The sequence below is a fragment of the Gadus macrocephalus genome, chromosome 14 (assembly GCF_031168955.1).
Source record: "Gadus macrocephalus chromosome 14, ASM3116895v1".
NCBI classification, from domain to species: domain Eukaryota; kingdom Metazoa; phylum Chordata; class Actinopteri; order Gadiformes; family Gadidae; genus Gadus; species Gadus macrocephalus.
In genome coordinates, this window is record NC_082395.1 from 8,854,451 (window position 1) to 8,876,698 (window position 22,248).

At 39.4% G+C, this 22,248-nt stretch overlaps 2 protein-coding genes across 16 annotated transcripts in view; both read left to right on the forward strand.

Annotated features, from left to right (window-relative positions):
• Positions 1-6,306, forward strand: part of mical2a (microtubule associated monooxygenase, calponin and LIM domain containing 2a) — a 28,833-nt gene extending 22,527 nt beyond the window's left edge. For 4 of the 7 annotated variants that reach the window (XM_060071880.1, XM_060071876.1, XM_060071879.1 and 1 more), the window contains 3 exons: positions 1,487-1,664; positions 1,756-1,832; positions 2,008-3,786. In XM_060071880.1, the coding sequence (XP_059927863.1) occupies positions 1,487-1,664; positions 1,756-1,832; positions 2,008-2,421 (669 nt within the window). In that variant the 3' untranslated portion in view covers positions 2,422-3,786. Of the gene's footprint in view, positions 1-1,486; positions 1,665-1,755; positions 1,833-2,007; positions 3,787-5,040 lie in introns of those variants that run through there. The other 3 variants (XR_009529057.1, XR_009529056.1, XM_060071878.1) reach the window with 3 other exon arrangements.
• Positions 6,307-15,809: 9,503 nt separating this feature from the next.
• Positions 15,810-22,248, forward strand: part of tead1b (TEA domain family member 1b) — a 38,366-nt gene continuing 31,927 nt past the window's right edge. For 6 of the 9 annotated variants that reach the window (XM_060071891.1, XM_060071894.1, XM_060071893.1 and 3 more), the window contains exons 1-2: positions 15,811-16,001; positions 16,458-16,583. The gene's annotated coding sequence lies outside the window, so the exon portion shown is untranslated. The other 3 variants (XM_060071890.1, XM_060071892.1, XM_060071895.1) reach the window with 2 other exon arrangements.

Consider the following 22,248-nt stretch of genomic DNA (forward strand, 5'->3'; position numbering starts at 1 on the left):
CTCTATACTCGATCTAAGGTGTGTGTGTGTGTGTGTGTGTGTGTGTGTGTGTGTGTGTGTGTGTGTGTGTGTGTGTGTGTGTGTGTGTGTGTGTGTGTGTGTGTGTGTGTGTGTGTGTGTGTGTGTGTGTGTGTGTGTGTGTGTTTTCTTCCTTGCATGAGACTTCAATGTTTAGCATAACTCCCTCATGAATTTCACAATTGATGTAAATTATCCTTGGAGGCAAGAATGTTGAGAATGTACTGTGTGTCAAAGGAGTTCTGTCAAATATAAACAAACGGTTCTCGGTAGAAGAAACGATTCCCCTAAAGCCATACACGCAGCTTTCACACTACATCTTGTTTTAACAGACATTTACACCTCATTATTATTTTTATTTTTTTCAAAATGGCATTTTCCTTTGGGGAGAAACAAGTCATTTATAAGTGAAGAAAGAGATACAACTTCTGCTTCTCTGTGTGGAAAGACTTTGATTTATCTAACTGCAAGTGATTGACTCCTAACAATCCTTATGCTGCACCATGATGTCACCGCCCCTTGCTTTTCACCTCAATTATCTTATTTGTGTCTAACCAAAGGAACCCAATTCCGCCCATCTGCAGACTTTCTGCTATGGGACCCAACTCCCTGCCCACTAACCCGACTTTCTGCCCATACGCCAAATTTCTATCCACACATCCAGCTTTCTGCCCACGTTGGAAAAGGGATGTGCCACTTAATAAAGAGACGATGAGAGATGAACCATCGCCACACAAGTGGTTTTCTGTATTCTGCAGCAAACCACTCACTTATCACATTGATGCTCCCAAAATCCATAGACGCATGTAATTATGATTGACTTAATCCATAATTTAAAATATGTATTGTCAACACTTTATTATATATACTCACAATTGCTTAATCTGCAATCCAATATATTTATTTATCCTTCTCATTTTATATAATATATGTATCTTTTTATCATTGCTCAAGTCAAATATATGGATATGTATTCATAATATTCCCCCTTAGAGTCAGACCTTTTATTATTTTATCAACAGTATATCCAGATTGGGCCGTGTTGTAACTCATGCGTTGGTTACCTTGGTTCTACAGGGAAGAATGATGGGCATTTCTGTGGTGGCAGCCTGAGGGCAGATGTGGAGGAATGTAGGAGAACCGCTATCGTGGTCACCAGATGTTCTCTCCAATGCTCCTCTTTTAGTTATCAAGAAGGAGAGGATTAGAAGGAAATTGATAACTTCAGAGCAACCATATCCATCATTCAAATGGGAAAATATCTACACGGGGTGCAGGTCATAAAGTCCCATGAAGGTCGATGTAGAAAAATGATTTTGTTCTTACTAATATCGTCCTGTTTGTTGTAAACACGCATGTCTGTGTTCTTGTGGTTGCTAAATGAGCATACAGAAGGGGAAAGTTTCTTCTGCAGTCCCACTGTCAACAGACATTACTTAATGCCCCTCTCTCTGGCTGTGTTTCCTAGGGGTCTGTCCATCAGACATCGCCACAGTCCACAGATAAGTGTCACTCCTGTGGGAAGCGCGTCTACGTGGTTGAGAGGATCAGTACCGAAGGCCTCTACTTCCACAGGGAGTGCTTTCGCTGCAAGACCTGCAATTCGCCACTGAGCCAGGGCGCGCATGTGTATGACTCTGAACAGGGTATGTATCGCTTTAAAGTGCCAAGGCGGGTGACGGTTTAAAGGCTGCCAGAGATTTTACTGAAATGGCAAATATGTGTGTGCTTTTACAGGAAAACTTTATTGCAAAGCACATTTCGTACAACATAAAAATGGGACCCATCTCCGAAGAAACATAAACGGGCGCACAGTAAGTTGTTTTTTGTATACTATAATGTACTATTACAGTACAATGATTTTTCTCTTGGGTTTTTATGCACACAAGAAAAGTAAAAAAAACACAAAGCAGTGACCGGAATGCAGCAGACTACGATCAACTCTGATGTAATCCTACATCTTCCTTCCCCTTCCTGTGCCATCATCAGGGTTCTTGCGACCGCCGGGACTCTGTTGAGCCCACATCCTGTAGTACCAGTCCGGAGAGGCCCCCACACTGCCCCACTGATGGCAAGACGAGCCCCTCACCAACAGGTACCCTCACCTCACTGCTCAGGAAGGGCCTGAGCTGGCCCATGAGTTTGACCCGCGCTGTGTGCGGGGCCCCTAGGCAACTGAGCGGCTGGCTGCAGCGCCGCACGCGGGCCCTAGGCGTGCACGTCGGGGCCAATGGCCGGGACTATGCATTCCTCTACGAGCTCCTGAGCGTGGGGTTGCCCCTGCTGCTGGTGCTGCAGGGAGTCCTGCAGCAGATGTATGTGGAGGCTGCCCCGGCCGTGGCCCTGTGTTTACAGCCTGCGCTCCGGTGGCTTGAGGAGAATGCTGGCCTCAGGCTCACATAGATGCTGTGCTCGCCTGCTCCTCCCTCTCCCCTCCGCACACTCCGACACCACGATCACAAGTGCAATCAGAGCTTCTCTATGTCCGCCATGGGATGGCGACAACTTTGTGACGCACGGAAGCACCTTCTCACAGCAACACCGATGTCTTGTTTTCATGTTTATGAAATAAACATATATTTTGAAAACAAGACTTTGACCAAAGAATATACATAAAGATGGTTCCCGTGGCAGCCTCCTTTTTTTTTTTTTTTTTTTTTTTTTTTTTGAGTTTAAGATTATTTTGTATATTTGGACTCTTAAGATGTTTTGTATATCTTCATATTTATCAAAGAAGTGTTTCAACGCTGGAAAGAGGTTTTTTGGTATTTTCATAAAACAAGGCTATGCAGTAAAAATGTGCACAGATTGTTTCAATAGGTGCTACATTACCAGAGAAAAAAAGGTAGGGTCGCTAATGCTGAATAAGGTTGACCTAGACGGGTTAAAACTCTCCTATCTTTAAAAGTGTTCTGTGGGCTTAGGACACACTTGAGGGTAACTTACTGACTGGACTAACGTAGTTGAGGGGCATAACATGGACATTGGTACCTTTCTGTGGTGGATAGGATAAAGAAATCTGCGTTTACTACTTTACAAAATTACAGAATGGATGTTCTTCCTAAACCACGTATGTTTACTGAGATTTTTCTTAAATCTAGACATTTTAGTCGTATTATCGTTGGAACTTTTCTGCCATCTGCTGTTCACTTCAAGTAGGCAAAACGAAGTGAAGAATTCAATTTTATTTTATTTTAACTACAAAACATTGTACTCATGCACCTGATAAATCATTTGTCATAAATGATTAATTCCATTATATATTTTTATTTAATGTGCAGATGTGATCTGAATGTTGGAATATAACTATATAGAAGATTGTTACCATCCCCTTTATATAGATGTATGAACTGTGTTGTGCTTTTTAAATGATACATAATTAATAATAAAGTAAATGTTTTGGGAAATGAAAAGATATTACTTTTCTATTATTATTTGGATTTTAATGTCTCAGTTAATATACACCGCAATGGCGCACGCAAAGAAAAAACAAGGTCCCAAGATCAACTTTACATTTCTTCTTTTGATTGTGATTTTCTTTGTCATCTTTCTCCCAAAATGTCCCTGAAGCTTTATGACGTTTGAGTTGCGGAACCTTCTGGATCATTAAGGGAAATTGCATAATGCAGGTGATTGCACCTGCATGTCTTGTTGATGCTGTGGTGTGGCTGCAGTTATACCCGATTATTTACGTTATCCATTTGCTCTGAACCATATTGTCTAACATGTTGTGTGTGACACTAAAAACGAATAAAGGTTTGAAGTGTTGCCAGGCATTTTGGGGTTTTGCAAGACAAAATATGCACGCCTAACCAATGGCTCCTATGTACTTCATTAGTATACCACCAGGGGGCACTCCTGTCTCTATATTCACGTTTGTATTCTCTGCATGGTTTACAATCAGTGGAAGCATTCTTGTCTGTACATTTACAAGGGTTTACAGGATTTCAAATTTGAGTACAGGTAATAGATTTGATGAAAAGAAAATGAATAACATAGATATTTCCCAAATATATGGCTGTGGATTATTGTTGGTTAAAGCAGCCTCACCTGGCCTGAGTCTGATTGGACTTGCGCTGGGCTTGGCTGCACACCTGTTGTTCATTGAGTAATCAATGCGCCCAGACTCAACCACACACACACACACACACACACACACACACACACACACACACACACACACACACACACACACACACACACACACACACACACAGGAGAGATCTCCTGCATGGCAACATGGAGCAACCAGCGTCCTGTATCATATCTCCAAACGATTCGATAAACCGTCTTTCAACCCTGCATCATTGTGTTCGGAGGAGCCCAGAAAAGCCACCTAGGTGGAAGTGTGGCAGCCACCGACATTGCTGCACTCCACCTAGCTGGCTTTTCTAGGCATTTTCAGGTGTGCAGCCTCACCCGGCCTATACTCCAATCAGCCTCGGGCCAGAAGGGCCTGCTCAAACCAGCCATCATCCACACACTCCACAATGGCAAATTAACTAGGCTTACTATTCAACCCAGTTAGTAGTTAAACCTGAAATATTTTTCTTGGTAAATAAATTAAACCATTCGATATAATTAGAGAATTACTTGATATTTTGAGAATGGGAGATATTCTGGGTGAATAACTGTCTAAACTATTTATATTTACCTCTAATGGTTAATGATGTGTGACATGGTTTGTTTCTTATCTACCTTACTGTTCATTAAATGTTGAGTCTAAGGAATTTTAGCCATACAAATATGTTTCGGACAAAGTTATACTGAAATGTAAAACCAACTAGTTCTAGCAACACAAGCACCTTTATGGTGTTTAATCAATTATCTAATTTTCATCTAAATTTAATCTAAACTTCAGACCATTCAATGTGTGCTGCATTATATTTGTACCCACCAGGTATGTGCTTGTATAAGAGTTCCCTGATATTCACTTTTTTCTACGTTTACATTTGGTAAACAATATGAATTTGCGAGATTTGGATAGTCTCATGAGGCTAGTCAACATGCAATCTCTCTTAGCCGAAGCTGACGGAGGACTATAAAGAAGACCCGGACAGCTGTGGCCTCCATCACTTCCTGAGATAACCTTTCTCAATTCTTCTTCTGTGTGGTGATCATTTAGAATTGAGAGCACTGATCTGACATGTATGACTATGTAAAAGGTCTTCATATCGATGAGCAGCATTCAATGGAGGTTCAAATCGAACAGTGGTCAAACTACATGAAGGGTAATTTTAGATATTAACTTTTTGCATGAATTTTATTTTGGGGAAAGGTATTTTTGGCTGAACATGCACAATGGGTGAACAATGGCTTCAAGGCATAGGCCCTACATTAAGTATGTCCCCGTTAACATAAGAATGCCTAATTGGCTTACATCAGGTTTTCTGAAGTGAGAAAAGCTTCAACAAGCAAACACATAACATGGTATACTGTATGTTTCAACCAAATAAGGGGCACTTTATGTGGTCCTCCTATATGTGATTTATATCTGATCTCTGGCCATGTGAACAGTCGGAGACAGATCTGGCTAAGTAAAACAATAAAAATTAGGTTAAGTATTCTTTCAGACCCTGATAGAAACCACGATAACTGTAGAAATACATCTCTTCATACTTGTTCAATACAATGATAAACAATGCTCACACATTCACACAAAACTTTATCCACTGGAATTTTTTTGCCTCCTTTAAAAGCCTTTTGTAAAGGAAATGTGTTTATCTGTTGCATAGGAAGTTTTTCAGGAATGCAATTGAAAAACCCTGCTTCTGTTGATAAAAATGTGTTTCTTTCTTAATAGTTCATTGCAAAATAACCTTTTTAGCATTGCTTGTAAATCATCCACACCCTCTGCGTTAAGTGTCCTTGACTTGGTGATGGCAGTTCAGTTGGAAACTTATTTTCACAGTTAATACTGATGTGGAACATTGGTAGTGTCTCATAGTTAATAAAAATGTTCTTGTATTATCAAAATGATATATTATGACCACAGATAAAAGTGTGTGCGTGCGTGCGTGCTTGCGTGCTTGCGTGTGTGTGTCTGTGTGTGTGTGTGTGTGCTTGAGAGAGGATTTCTACTAACAGACACTATCCTGCAGCTGCCTCTAATGTTGACTAAATGATCGCTGACCATTACTGTGAAATAGTGGGAGGTAAACATTGCAAGTTTATCTTCTTGTATGGTATGTTTTGTTTTTGTATTGCTCTATAATTCTATTGTGTTAGTTGTTTCCATATTCTACAAATCTTTTCAACTATGAATTTAATAAAAATACGATACAAAAATATATCTTGTCAAATTTCTTCAAACCTTTAGACATAAACATACCATTGATCTTACATCTAGACCTAGACTTTGGCACATGTTGCATAACAAAACATGCATCACATATACAGTATATCAATGGAAACGGTTTCTTTGAGCCACTTTTTCCACTATGCCTGGATGCAAGCAAAGGTGCCAGATGTATACCCATAGGTCATCTGTCCAATTGGACTCAATTGGATCTTCTAAACGAAACCGTGCAGAGCCATTGAGAGCCCAGCATACCCTCTGTGCTTACGCAATTGAAAAAAACAGAGATCCCATTTAAAAGCATTTAACCAATTCAAACTGCAAGTATAATCTGCTTTGCATTGAATTTTGTGCATGTAAGAAGCCCTTTGTTTTATGCCTGGAGAAGGTAGTGGCCAATTAATTGTGACTGAAAATGATGGACTGCTAACTCTTTCGCCTATGTACCAGCATATCTCTTTCTGATTCTCAGATCTTTCTGTATTTTGTTTGACAGGCACGTATTATATTTAGCATATAGAAAAATGTATATGGAACAACCCTTTGTTGTATTGTGTGTACACATGAGAGATGTTGAAGTTCAATATGGAACAATGTTTTGTCTTTATATTGCACTGCATCCGTTCAGTATCAATATTATAAAAGGGCTACTGTCTACCATAATACTATATTAAACCATACATGTTTATTATGTTGTAACATTCTTAATGAATACCTAGAGAATACAAACAAATCACCATAACTCCCAATTTTCCCAAAACTCATGGTTGTATTCTAAATAAAAGCTATTCATGCCCGTTTTTTAAATAAAGTAAAGATTTAAATAAACTCACCTGGCTTGTTATTGGACATTTATGACAAAATGCACTTCTAATGTCACCATCATTTTCATGCTCGTAAACAAAATATTGCTGAAAAAGGAAAGTTGTATTATTGCTCATCTGCTAAAACAGGATGTAAATATACAAACTCACAGAGCTCAAATTTACATTGAGTGGGCAATTATCTTTTGTAATAGAAAATTCTGCTCTGATGATAGATCTGTACAACTCTCTCAAATTGAATAGCCGTCCAATAATTGCTGAGTTGAGGTAGAAATTGGCTCTCTTATGCCTTCCTATGCCTCATAGCATCTTTTGTTATTCCATAAACCTCTTTCGGGCAATGTGGAATCTCTAACAATGTTGAGTCGAGGTTAACAAAAGTTCAGCAATTTAATGAATGTGAGAGTAAAAATAAATGCCTCAAAAGGAAGGGTATGATCATATTCTTAGAAAAGGTATGTAAGGAATATTGACAGCTTGGTTTCATATGCTGCTAGGGGGTTGCGAAGATCCCCAAGGGGATGTGTACGACCCAGGAGATTTTTTTCATTTCAAATAATGTTTTCATATGTTAAAAGAAAGCAGATTGGCAAATTAATTATACAATAAACAATGATTAGCATTTGGGAAAAGCAGCAATCTTAGACTGAAATTGCATTTAAATTACAATGGCTTTGAAGGGGAAGTTGGGTGAAAAAACAATAGCTAGAACGACATTAGTCTAAAAATATAAGATTTCATTATTTTTTCTCTTTCACTCAAGTAAATACACAGCAATCTCAAACAGGTGGACATGTCAGTCTTTTTGACTAAGTGGAAATTTGAAACATGAAACATGAATTACTTTTCTATTTAACCTTAGACGATTTTACTTTCCACATTCATGGCCACATTCAGCACTACTGTATAATCTTGTGTCCAGGAGGCAAGAGAAGCAGAAATTAATAGAAGTTCCGGTTCTGGCTGAATAGGCCTCTCATTGACACCTCTTAAAGGCGATGATGATAGATAGTTGTTTACGGTATATGGTTTGTCAGTATAAATATTAATGTTTGAAGTAAAACATTCTGTTCATGTGTAATGCAAATGTCGATTTTCGAAGAATAATTAGAACAGCTTAAACAGCCACACAAAAAAATAACCTTGACTCTTCAATCAGTTTGGTTTATATAAAGACAAGCCATAGAACATTCCTGAAATGTAGGCATGTAATGTAATGCACTCCCAATTATGCATCTTTGTGTAAACTAAACTGTCATGTACGTTTGCTCCTTTTCAAACACAAATACAGCATCAAAGGACCTGGCCATGTTCTGGCCTTGCCAAATGATGCAGTATCCAACCCCCCCCCCCCCCCCCCCCCAAAACAGCGCAATATAAAATTAAACCTTGAGAAGACATTTGTAGGATGGCTAGGAAGGAGCGCATGGCATTCTTCACTTTATTGACACAAATGTTCAGGTATAGAGAAAAAGGTAGTGTTCCACATTAACTTATGCAGTCAATCAGCACAGTTATGGATTGCAATCAGAGTCCTGAGTTTCATGCCTAAGGGGTGGGTTACAATAATTATAATAATAATAATTATAATCAAAATTCAGCATATGGAGGCACACTGTGGCATAAACAAGTATATAATATATTAAACAACACAACCAAAGTAACATATTTTTTTCTAATTTAATTATAATAATAATTCATTTCAACCAAAAAATACAGAGTAAAATATTTCAACACAGACAGACCCACACAAACAGGCTCTTTCGGAACTACAATAACATCATCCATCCATGATAGCACTGGGGATTAGGCCAGGAAGGACACAACACCATGGCTCCTCATGACCTGTTGGTAAAGTGAAAGGACAGGATTTGCCAAATCCTTGGAGGCGGGCGGGAAGATAAAAAAAGAAAAGAAAACGCTGTTGGCCCGAACCCTATACTGATTAGTAGCATTAGTCAGGGGGTCCGCGATAGGCAGGGTGGGGGTCCGGGCCCTCTGCCAGCCCTGTACTCCTATTTTAAACAGAGACACAGCTGATTAATAGTCCTCCAACAACGATGGTGGGATGGGTGGGGGGCCGGGGGGGGGGGGGGGGGGGGGGGGGGGGGGGGGAGGAGATAAGAGAGGACAGGGCTTGGGGCTGTTGTCCTGTGACGAGGGGGGCAGCAGCTGCTGCAGCATCCCTCTGCTCTGCTCAGAGAGATTGGGCTGTGGAGCTGGGGCATGAGGCCGGGGCCCGGGCAGGGGTCCACACCCCAGCACCCAGGCCTCGGCAGCCCCCCCTGCCTCTGAGGGAACTGCCGGACCCTCCGCTACATCTTTTGTGTGTCACCGTCTGGCTCCGGCTAATTAGCCCCACCTCAAGTGTTTCCGTATTTGTCACGTTGTTTTTGTTTGTCTTACTCACTTTTGCAACTTCCTGTGTTTTACGCTACTCTTTAAATCGCAGTCCAGGGAGTGTCGGTTTCCTGCCAACATCGAATATCATGTTACCATCAGCAGACGTGCCCTTTGCTGCCAATTAACAGATGAACCACTGCGGCTGTGTGAAAGCTTGAGTGAAACAAAGAGGAATTGCTTTTTATTCCATAGATTCAAATAAGATCTAAAATGATCAGCTACATCTCAGAAGAGCTGGCAGATCTGGTGGACCATAAGGTCTTCCATGCAGACCGTGTAATGAGCATACTCTAGCCAGATACAGTCATCATGGTTACTTGAAGTGAGTCAAATTAGGCCAAATAACTCTTATTTTGCATGGAGCACAAAGCAGCAGTCATTTGGACTTTGACTCAAAATTGCATGTAGTATATAGTTCCCGAGAAAATACTTTTTTGAAAAACCAATATCAACGGTAAAGGAAACACTATACTTGCTTCCTTGTGCAAGCCACAAGGTAGCTGACAATATATGGTTTAAGAAGAACTGTTTAAAGGCCACTGTATGAACTTGAAGAATTTTCTATTCAAAAAGCTATTTTCCTCTGCAGGCTATAACGTTGCAACATCATGTTTGACAATGGAACCTGAGCTGGCTTGTATGTAGAATACAGTTACACTCATATAATCATAACCTTGTGGATAGTATAGAAGTATATAAAGGTAATCATAATCTTTTGGTATGGAACCAAAGGTTTTCTGTAACCAGCATTTGAACCATGTTAAATGTTCCTTCTTTGACACACCCGTTAAATAAAACAATGTGATGTATCATTGCATCTCTGTAACTCTCCCCAGTGATGTCATCGATCACTTCCCTATATCGCCTCACTGATGGATGTGTGTGATAATGTTCCCGGATGCATGGATGCATGCTCTCACCTCCACCAAACTCACCTGGACCCACAGGCACAGCTTGGACTTTTCACGTGTTCCCAGCCCATGACATTTAAGTTGGGAATTTGACAATTTATTTTCAATAGCCTATTGTTATGACCCACTCATCATCAGCGGGACCCAGAACCTTAAGAGCCATGCTTTTTCATAAAAGAGCTGAAAATGACCACCAATAATCAGACACCACGCAGAAAGATGTCTTGAACAGAGCATTTCAAGCCATTAGGTGTAATTACCCACCTATTTGTCCTTCTATATCACTCTATTCATCATGTGAAATAAGCCTCCCTGAACATGCGTACATCTATGACCCTTTATCTGTGGTCTTCTCTCGGCGTAACCTCCTCAGAAAAATATCACATCGACTAATACTGGGAAAAAAGTAGTTGATACCTATTACAGGTTAAGCCACTAACATCATTTATGAGTGGTTAAGCCACTTTCATCTGTTCATTATTGATTTGTACCCGAGACTCCAGCAGGAGAATCTCTCCCCATTGAAATGATAATCATCGCTCTCCCTGTTTCTTTTAATGGGTGTTCTTCAGTTTTAGATAGTTTTCTCATACTTTTTCTTTGGAACAAGCCAAAAGAGCCAGAGCTTCCTGTAAGCCCTGATCTTACTTAGTTTTTCTTTTGTGAGGAAGAGCATTCTCTAGTTTGTTAAGAAAGATAAATGAAAAATAGGCTGAAATAAGGGCAACGATTACAGTTTGAAAGTGACGGGTCCTCTGGATAGTTTTACGATAATATATTCAGTGTATGTGTGCCAGAGGATGTAAATGCTGCTGTGCTTAATCTTTTTTGATGGCAGGACATAAAGCTCCTCTCTAGAAATATGCTTTTGTGTGATATGCGAAAATCCTCCGCCTCAGATACAATCTGCATGCACATCTGGTTCTAATCACATTTCAAACATTGGATATGCAATAATCTGTGTTAATGGCTGTGTCCTACATTCTATTGAATATTCAAATGACTTGGCTTATAGCCGGTTTGGGGTATAACTAGCTAAAGTGCAATAGACATTTCAGGTGAAAATAGGTTGATCACCAAATGCATCTAACGCATAGCACAGTAAATCCCATAACTTTAAACATCTTGACAAAGAGCAGTTTCCACGTGGTTGCTTTCAAATCATTTGTGAAGTGAATTTTCAGAGAACGGACATAGACCATGGCCTTCTTGGCATGACTGATATTTCATGAAGCAGTAGAACAAAATAGTTACTTTCACTATTTCTAATCATGCATGGCTATCCCCAATCCATCAAAAATCTACTTCTGTAGTTCCATTAAACAATGGCATTATCATTGTTAAACCTTGATCAGATTTGAAATGAAACGCATTATACTGCTGATAATTGGATAATTTATTAATGGTTGTAAAATGTAGAAAGGCCTTTGTACTTTCTGTCAAGTTGTTGGATTAAAGTGTCTCCTTAATGAGTTAATGACAATGTAAATGAAATAATAATGTCCTTCGAGAATGAGAATGAGTTAACACTCTGGGCCTTGTCTGTAGGAAAGGGTGGTTTGACATTCCCTTGAAAACAATGGCAAGGGAAAGAGAAAGAAATAGCGTTCCTTGAAGATAAAGCCGAGGGAGTAACCATATTCCAATACTTGGTTCAAGTCGTTTTTTTTGTTCAAGTTTGCTATCTGTGTTTCAGTGTTTCTTCCCTTCTTAAGCAGATAATCTTCCTGCCTATTATACTGTGATAGGTCTACCAGTCACCTCTGTGACATCCAGATAATGTATACACATTTGTGATGAGATCAATATTAAAGTTTATAAATCACCCTTTACGGTTGGATGCTTGATGTTTTCCGAGCGTCTTGTTTCAAGCACTGCAGAATGAGAACATTGAGTGATGATGGGCAAACAGAGGTCAACATTGGTCTTTCACGATAGAATAAAAGACGTGCACTCATCTACACGATGAGCTCTATCGTAGTGATGTGATCTGCTAAGCACTGATGGCACAATTATCAAGTCATCTGGGCCTCTTCAGTCATATTTTTCTATGGAATGGATACAGCGGGCATGCCTCAGAGTACAGAGATGGACATCAAAGGCACATCCCATTGATCCATATCTTCACTGCGTTACAGAACTGTATTGAAGGGCATTTATTGCACAAACATTTAGTCTACAAGAAGCTAAGCGGTTGCTTGGAAAGAAGTCGCCCGACTGTAGCATTGGATAGGAATGAGGGAGAAAGAGAAAGAGTTGAACTATAGCAAAGACGGGCATTTAGAAAATAACAAAATTATCAGGCATATATATATTGTTTCGTCATCTGCTTGTTTCATTCGTGCTAGATATATCTTGTTATGTATTTTCTTTTTACATACGATACCAATATCTAAAAACAAATTCCAATGTTATTTTAGTTTGTTTGCAAAGAGGATGTGTCATCAACAAAAGGAAACTGTTAATACAAAGAGAGTAAAGTCATCAGATCCAACCACTTGATTCTTCAAATAGTAATACAACATTTGATAAGGGCACAACAGTTTTACATTGAGCCAGGGAGATTATGCTACAACAAGTCCAACAGCCACATCATAATTGTGAATATAGTTTGATACGCGCTGCAGTTTAATCACAAAGACGCCAAATACAAAATCTGTTAAATAAATATATCACCACAAGGGGGCATTTGCCGAGATTTGGTAGACATTTTAGGGGTTTCTGAGGCCAGTCAGTGGCTGTATTTGAGTGGAAGAGGATACCAGGAAAAGGTCTGCACCTGGCCTTACAGGCCCATCTGATTAGCCAGGGTCGCAGGCCAGGCGATCTGCAGTAAAAAAAAACTAAACCAGGCTAATTGTATTGCTCCTTGGCCTCCCTGGGAGGCTTTGAGCAGGGAACAGCAGGCTCAGAGTCAAAGTAATTCCATCCTAGAGCAGTGGGGCCCTATTAACCCAAGGACCACCGATATTATGGATAGTGCGTGTTTTGATTCCTCTGTATGGGATCTAAAACAGCAGATCCAAAAGGTGGTTTATATTCTCTGAAACATCAGACTATGATGATAATGCCAACAAGATTGACGTTGTTACATTAATTAGTATCATTCTAACATAACCTTTACCCCTCCAAATCTTGAATTTTAACATTAGGATGTGCTAAAATGGAGTGACCCAAAATCCTGTTGGGTCACTCCTATTCTGTATAAATTTATAATTCCTGACCTGGGTTGAGTTACATCACTCCTATTCAGTATACATTTATTATTTCTGACCTGGGTCAAGGAGCTTTAACAATGAATGCCTCCAGCCCCAACAGTGTCGACCATTGAAGATAGCAACAGCCATCTCATTAGGGGAAAGCTTGTTCAGGGTCACTTGTTTCCTCTTTCCTATTCCCTACATATAGTGAACACTATATAGTACACTATTCAGGGATTGAGGGGGAATTGGGATACTTATTATGCACCAGAAATCCATCGACATGGCGTGTATTTGTAATCCTGTATGTTGAGGATCCTCTCTATTGGATGAATCCAATGACAACGAAAACCACGTTGCATCATGGGATATAGTGAGGAAATAAGTGGGCCTCAGTTGAACATGACTTTAACATGACTTGGGTATCAAGTTGTGCACTAATAGACTGAACTTGATTTGTACATTTGGGACACCACTTCACTATGGTGAAACTCAAATAGTGCTCTATTTGGGGCACAAGTGGAATTTGAACAAGGCCATGAGCACTTAGCTCGGAGGCAGTGAGGTTCTAACAAGCAACCCTCCTGTTGACAGGTGACCCATTCCTCTCGACCTCCTTCCTCCTGGGGGAAAGTGTCCCCATGCGTGGGGGATATTTTAAAGTTAAAATTGACTTTTGGTCACCCAGACCTTTTATTTCTGGTGAAAGAGCAACACAATATCCCATCAGAGTTTTTTTCTCGTACACAACCGTGACCAAGCCCTGACTTCAATAGTTTAATGGAAAAGGGCCAACCATCCTAAATAATCTACGACAGTATTGCTGTTACATTACATAACCTGGGGAAAGATTAACACAATATTCCTCTTAAAGTATAAGATACACCAACAACATAAATTAATAAAAAAAATCATACACCTCTGGGGTTTACAACGCTAGACAGGACAAGGAGGGAGGCCGCAGAAATACTCAAAAAACTAAAAATTTGTTCACCACCTCTGAAAGAATCTCATTGTTATTAACATTGTTGCATAGTTGTCTGTTTGGTTCTCTTGATGGGCTGTGGCCAATCACAGAGGATTTTGTTGATGAGACCAAGACTAAAGAATTTCATTGCCAGCGACTGCTCTGTAATTGTTGTGCATATGACAATAAAACCATCTTGAATCTTGAATGGTGGGTTGGGCTTGCAAATACCTCAGCAGTGAGCATTGTCTCTGTAAGGAGGAATACAGATCAATATATTTCTGTTTGTGTGTCTGTGTGTGTGTGTGTGCATGTGTGTTTGTGTGTGTGTGTGTGTGTGTGTGTGTGTGTGTGTGTGTGTGCGTGTGTTTGTGTGTGTGTGTGTGTGTGTGTGTGTGTATGTGTGTGTGTGTGTGTGTGTGTGTGTGTGTGTGTGTGTGTGTGTGTGTGTGTGTGTGTGTGTGTGTGTGTGTGTGTGTGTGTGTGTGTGTGTAGCCAGGTGTTTTGATAGATAGCCTGAAGAAGGCTGTAATTTGTCTTCATATATCGTGTTCTTCATCTCATGGCATCTCAAGAAACCAAATACAGTCAATCATTGGCTGTACTCATATCTGTACATTTTAGTACAGATAGTTTAGTTGGAGTAGTTATGTAGTATGTATTTTTGAACAGAGCAATGTTTAAATGCTTTATACAATATTTATACCGTATGATTATTATAGTACTTCATATAAAATGTGTATTTTGCTTTGTTGTTCAAGTTCAACCATACAAAGCATTGTTGTTAACGGTGTGCAGGGCGATTTTATCTAGATACCAAACACTACAACTATCAACTCATGTTAAATAGTATATCTCTGTAGTAACATTGTCCAACTGCACTAAACATTGAATTGTTTTGTGTATATGATACACGTGGCCAGATTTATATTATACACAGCCCTAATCATTATTGTTTATGCCGCATATGACGTCACATTTTCTTGTTTATTTTTTCTTTAAACTATTTATTTGCCCTGACTTCAAATGCAGGCGTATTAAAACAAAATTGTAGTTTATTTATACGGCTGCCGACATGTGAGGTCACTCCTCCAGATTCTGCCCCGTGTCCATGTTATCAACACGACTGCTGGGATCGGGGATGACGACACCTTTGCTCCGCCCCAATGCAAACTCGCTCTTTGCGTTCATTTCATTCTTGTTCTCATTCCGAGCATTCTTCGCATCTCTGTCAGTCCGACTGCGTTTTACGTACACCTTCCTGGCTGGCCCAGAAACAATACAATAACTTTACACAGTTCTCCAATATCAATAATATCACATCTGAAAAAAAATCTCAAGAGGTGATTTATATGAATGTCAATAACGGATGTGTTTGAGGTAAGTTTCAACGTAGTTAATGATATGCAAACAGATCGCTGACTTCTTCTCGTAGTGGGTTTACATCATGCGCTTGAAATATTTCTTCATTATGTCTTTATTAAAATAGCGACGTAGCGATTCTAATCAGTTCGTCCAATATTGTTTAAAGAATTTCCATCGATGAGATGGCCGATTTTCCTCGGTGTTGCAACAGGGTGCTCACTTTGTCCGCTCAGTGTTGTGGGAGACTGCACTGACATGGCACCAAAATCTTTGACATTTTTTAAATTTTTTGGGAAGAAGCGTGACCACACCGCCCTATACCTTACGCGTATAATACACAGAGGTGGCGTGACAGAACATCGGAGAGTCTCAGAAACAAATCCGATTTTTCAGAATCAAACGATAAGTAGCGCTTGCATGAGTTTTTGGACAAGATGACGGATAAAAACGGAGGTGTTTTCCTCTCCATAGTTGGATCCGCCGCCGGGAGTTGGAGATTTCATCGGAGAATTTTCGGGAAACTACCAAACCGCGTTGCAAGACTTGTTGCTTCGACACATCTGGCTGTGCATTTTTCTGATCGCCATCGAAGTTTGCGTGAGTATATTCCCTTATTTTCCACCGGGATACCGGAATGCCTTCTACTCCATGTTACACACCACATTGAGCCCAGCTTCAACTCCTATGTTGCAAGAAGGATACAGACACTTCTCGCTCGCCTGGCGAAAAAACACATAGTTCCATCTCGCAAAACAACAATATTTACAATATCAGAATATATATTTTTCCCTTTATGTCCTGGTTATTTAGGCCTACTCTTCTATGTCAAGTTGGCATGGATTCCGACCAATGTTTCAGAATAAAAGTGGCGTGCAATTGATTTATTTTAAGCAACTCTTTATTTATTCCAAAAGAAAACGGTGTGTCATGGGAAATCCGTACAGCAAATTATGAAATGGACAGGTTATACGAACGGATAGCCTATGTTTCCAAACGCTGTTGTGCAGCCTTTATTTGGGCTTCCCTTTTTCCCATATCCGCCTTTTTTTCGGGATATGCCTGCTCAGCTAAAACTAAAGTAGTAGGCGACTGATCGCACCGAGAGAATGGTCTGCACTCGACTATGGTCAGAGACAGGGTTGGAACTTAGTTCAGCCATACTTTGCCCATTATTTGAGTGTCATCTTTTAAAAATGAATGGTAATATGCGGTAGTTAACAGGTATCATCAGTGATGATATGTATGTAATATTTCCAGTTCCAGATTGTGATCATTCATCGATATACAATCTTTAGACTTTCTCTTTTGAACAAATCCACCAAGTCAGCTCAGCTTTCTAAACATCCTTTATGATCAATTCCAAAGTGTTGTTTTAAATGCCATATGTAGAACATTGTTGCATGTTATTATTAAGATCATGTTCATTTAACTATAATGACAGCAGCAGTTATCAGCTATAGAGTGAACAGGAGAATGCTTAATTTTAGGGACTGTTGAAATTCTTTTGGTGTTTTTTAAAATGTAGAAATGGTAACCTATATATGTCCAAAGCTGAAAATGTCATCTCTTGCCCCTGGGCAACACACAATTATCTTCAGGTAGATTTATACTTAATTGTATTGACTCCAAAAAAAGGCAATTTTAAAAGTGTTATTAGTGTTAATGTTGGTTTCTCATCAATTCAAATAGGTTTTCAGTATGGCTAGGGACACATTCATTAATTAATTTAGCTGCTATTTAAAACGTACAGTTGGTATTCTTTCAGACTTCCAAACAAGAAGTAAATCTGCCTGAAAAGGAAAAAATAGAGGGAGCAAAAGATGCTTTGTTTTCAGCTTATGCAACCATTGGACCTGTTGGACGATAGCCTGAATGGCATTTTCAAAAGAATAGGATATTGTCTTTGCTGAAACACGAGTCCCTACTTTGAAAATTCGGATTTGAGCTCTTATGTATCACTCAAAACTAACTTAGTCACATTTAATCATTGTTAAATCGTTTACTATATAATGCCCCATTGTTTGACATTTGATTATTTTGCATATTCTATGACCACAGTTGCATGGTTATTGTCAGCCTCTTTGTTTGGCTGCCCATCATTGAAGTAGTTTTTTAGCCACAATGCTGTATTAATGATGTTTACATATGTTATATAACCAGTGGTGGATTGTTATAGTGTGGTCTTAACATGTAGAACGGAAATACTGCAATTAATGGAAACCTTTGATACCGATAGCTATGGATAGCTATAGATAAATGGTATCATATAGACCTAACCATCATTAAATATCACCATTCTTTTCTATTATAAAGATATAATTCACATTGATCTGTATAACTTACCCTGCCTAACATCAAATCAAATGCAAATCTTATGCAGGAGGAAAAAATCTCTTTCAACCATTGCACTAAATCAGGTTTAAAATGACGTTCGCATTTTAACCGTTGGTGTATTTATGTGGTCTACAGTGCACTCTGTAGACCACCACTCTGGTCACACTCACAGTTAAAGTCGTATGTATTAAAGAACCATCAAAAAACACTGAATGATAATGCTTATCAGAAGCCTCACAGCTATCATTCAATTGCATCACTTATTTAGTTATATATGCGTATCCTTCAATAAGACAAGTGACTAGAAAGTGGGATTTTGGACTAAGCCAACGTCAAATGAGATGCCATGAAAAAATCCTTGTTGGTTGAGAAATCGATAGACATGTGTGTTCAAATGGTACTCATGTGGATGTTGGTTTTTGGAGCAAGTTCAAAACTATTTAATATGGAAATTCATTGCTGAACCATAGCAAGATGAAAATATTATTTAATCAAATTCTTGTTGCTATATTTCCAGCAAAAAACAAGAAAATTTAACCTATTTTTTTTTCGCTGGGAAAAAGGATGTCAAATACTATTTTTGTTTTCCATTATCTAATCTCCAATGGTTTTCGTCTTTTATTGCAGAAACATTGCACTAAAACATATGTCATCCCCGCGTTATCTGTTATCTCTTCAAATCTAAATTAAGGAAATTAATCGTTACAAGGATGAAAAATCAGGCATCAAAGCAAGTCCAAATGCCAGCCTCTTAGCAGTCAAGGCTGGCCGGAAAGAAAAGGAAAGAAACAATCCAGTGGGACTCAGAGTGTGTGTGCCCTAAGGTAAACCCAGGGTTAGAAAGGGAATTGTAGAGTAAAGGCAGCTGCGAAGTACTAAGAGCAGGGCCCCAATGAGGCCAGAGTAGAATGCCACCAAAAAGGAAAAGCAGGCTCAAAGCCGCTGACGTCATCTAAGTAAATCTGCTTCAGTACCGCAGTCGTAAAATGACTGCCAGCTACCGAGTGCACTTTGGCCTTGTCAACAACCCCAGCCCCGGTTGACAAGGCCAAAGGGGTGTTTGGCAGTGGGATATTACTTTTTCATGATAGATATTGTTATGGTAAATAGGATATGTCCATCCATATCCACGGTTTGACTTCATCGTAAAGAGCGCGAGTTTCCACTGATGCTTCTATGGCAAGCCACACAGGTCCAAAACCTTTTCTGATCTTCTTAAGATAATGGTGAGAATGAACGTAAGATGTTTTTATCACTAGAAATGTTAAAATAAATGGAAGACTGTTTAAATAAATAATGTTATCCTTCCTCTGAAAGTAAAGAGAGAGAGAGTAGTCATTTAGTTATAATTTTTACCATTTGTTGCTGAAATCCCATCCTTATTTGGAGAAAAACCTACAACATGATGTTTTTTTACTTTGATTAGACGCAGATGAAAAGCAATATATAATCCATGAATCATTAGATGAGTCAGTTTCTGAAACCCCCATAAACGCTAGAGTTCTTTCACAATCAAAGCAGGAATTCGAAACCTCACCAACTTTCTTTTGCGTTGCTCATAGAAGCAGTAGGAGCTTGGATTCAAGCCTCCTGCTGACGGAAGGAAATCTTGCAGCCATTGCACAAATGGACCAGATTACATTCATTAAAAGTGTTTTTATGTGTGGCTTTTATTTAAATATAACCTATCCACCCCCTTCCAAACCACAATCCCTATTACATCCTAAAACATTGAATTCCTATAGATGATGTATGATCAAAGCAGACACAAATCAATGTATCTTCTCTGAAGTTTTTGTCTTATTGCCAGCCCAATTAAACCGGCCACAAGCAACCAATGGATTCCAAAGAATTGCACTGTCTAGCGGATGACAAATTGATGCTTAGGCTACCCTAAGTGCCAGGACTTCCATGGTGGTCCACTAGTTGTCTCTTATTGTTTTGGTCTGCAGATCCACCACTCACCACCGCAATACATTTTAACGCCTCATCTCTTGCTCAACATTTTTATTGGCTATTTATTGGCTTCCAGGAGATTTAAGAAGAATTGCCTCCTCGCATGTCTCAATGTGCAGAGGTAGAGTTCCTCCATCTAGTAGGAAAAAGTGGAGAAAAGATACACAATACAGATTGAATCAAAGATCCAGAGATCAAATTGGCTATTGGTATGGTATGGATTGGGAGAAAACAATGTTGCTTATTGTAAAAAAAAAAAAACTGGTTGAAACTTATGAAAGATAAGTTTATTCATTAAAAAAAACTGAATATGACGCACACTGACCGTCTTGGTACAACAAGTCACATCTGGCTGGGGGAAAAAACGATTTTTGACTGTTGCTCTTTTACATTTGTGATGCAGGTCAACTACAACCCAAAGTGTAGTCAAAGGTTAGCGATGAAGTGAAGTAATTTAGGAGGAGGAGGTGGTGGAGGCGATGAGAACCACGAGAAGGAGCCATCGGAAGGGTCCAAAGCTAATGGTGGCCTTCGTTCTCATTTCTATGATTTGTTTTGTCATACCCGTGCGCACGTGTCTTGAATGAGCCAGCGGCCCGGGTCTCATTCTGCTCTGCTCTCATAACTGTCAGGAGATCCTTTATCTGATGGACCTTTATTTACAGCTTCAATTTCCTGAGCTTCTCGTGTTCTGCCTTTCTCCACACCAGCGTCACATTGGAGTATATGCAGTCTGGAATGCATCGCATATTTTTTTTGAAAGAAAAATATTTTCTACGCTTTCGTCTTCTTTTCAGAAAAGGAAATTATTATTTATGTATTATCTGAATTTTAGGGATGTTAGACACCCAAGGACAGGGACGTATTAGTAGAATAAGGAGAGATATGCTTAACCAGTGCCTATTTGTTGGACTGGACATCTCTTGTGTTGTTCACGTCATGACAGTTATAGCTTTTTTTAGGTAGAAGCCAGGCAGGGAGGCCTGCGCTGACAGTACCTGTAAATCAATGGGCTTCGCTGACAGAGATTGATCCCAGTGTCCAGACAGCTGCTGGTTGGAAGGATCCAGGTCTCATGTTTGAGTGAGATGATCTTGGACAGATTCCTTGCACCTAAGCGTGCAAGTTTAAAGAGGCATGAAATAAACACATGGCCTTTGCCAATAACTGGAAGAGCATTGGCAAGCTTACCAGCGACTCCAATGGACCTTTGGAAATTGGTATTGAAAAGCTTACTCATTCATTCATTAGGACTCTATAGCCTGTAGATTTTTTTTTTCATTAAAACTTGATATAGTCCTTTGTATGGTCAGCCACTTTCATTTGAACAGTCTTTAGAAATATTTCCATTATTACTTTGGAGGTTCGTGTTCTTTTTTTCCTCATTCAATTTATTTTTGTCTTAGGATACATTTGCGGTCTGGTTAGTAATTCCGTCAAATACTTTGTAGTTTTTTTTTATGCCTGCTTAATCTAGACGGTGGGTTCGGGCTGATTTATTATGCTCAATGTTGTCACTAGATAAAGGAATAAAATAGCCTATTTCCATAGATTTTACATGCACATATTTCAGAAGATTCCTTTCTTTACCATTGCATGCGTAGGTCCTCACTGATGGATGTGTTATTCCAGAGTTAATTAACCTGCTTTAATGACATCATGAAAGTGTAAATGGAATTCCATCTATGTATGTCATTGTGAATGTGCATTATGGGAAGCATATTCTGCAAAGACTAAATGGAATACTTTTGACAGCAGCAGTAATTAAGAGGGCCAGGATATGTCTTTACAACATGCAGAATCTTGTAATCACCTGGTGATTATAGTTTTCAACATTGTGGACTTAACTGCTGTGGGCCATTATGGGGTGCACGGAAGTCATTCACAGAGTCATTATTGCACCCTCCAAGATAATGGGCACAAAAGAGCAAAATTACATTTGAGACCTCTCATCCGTTATTTCATTACCTTG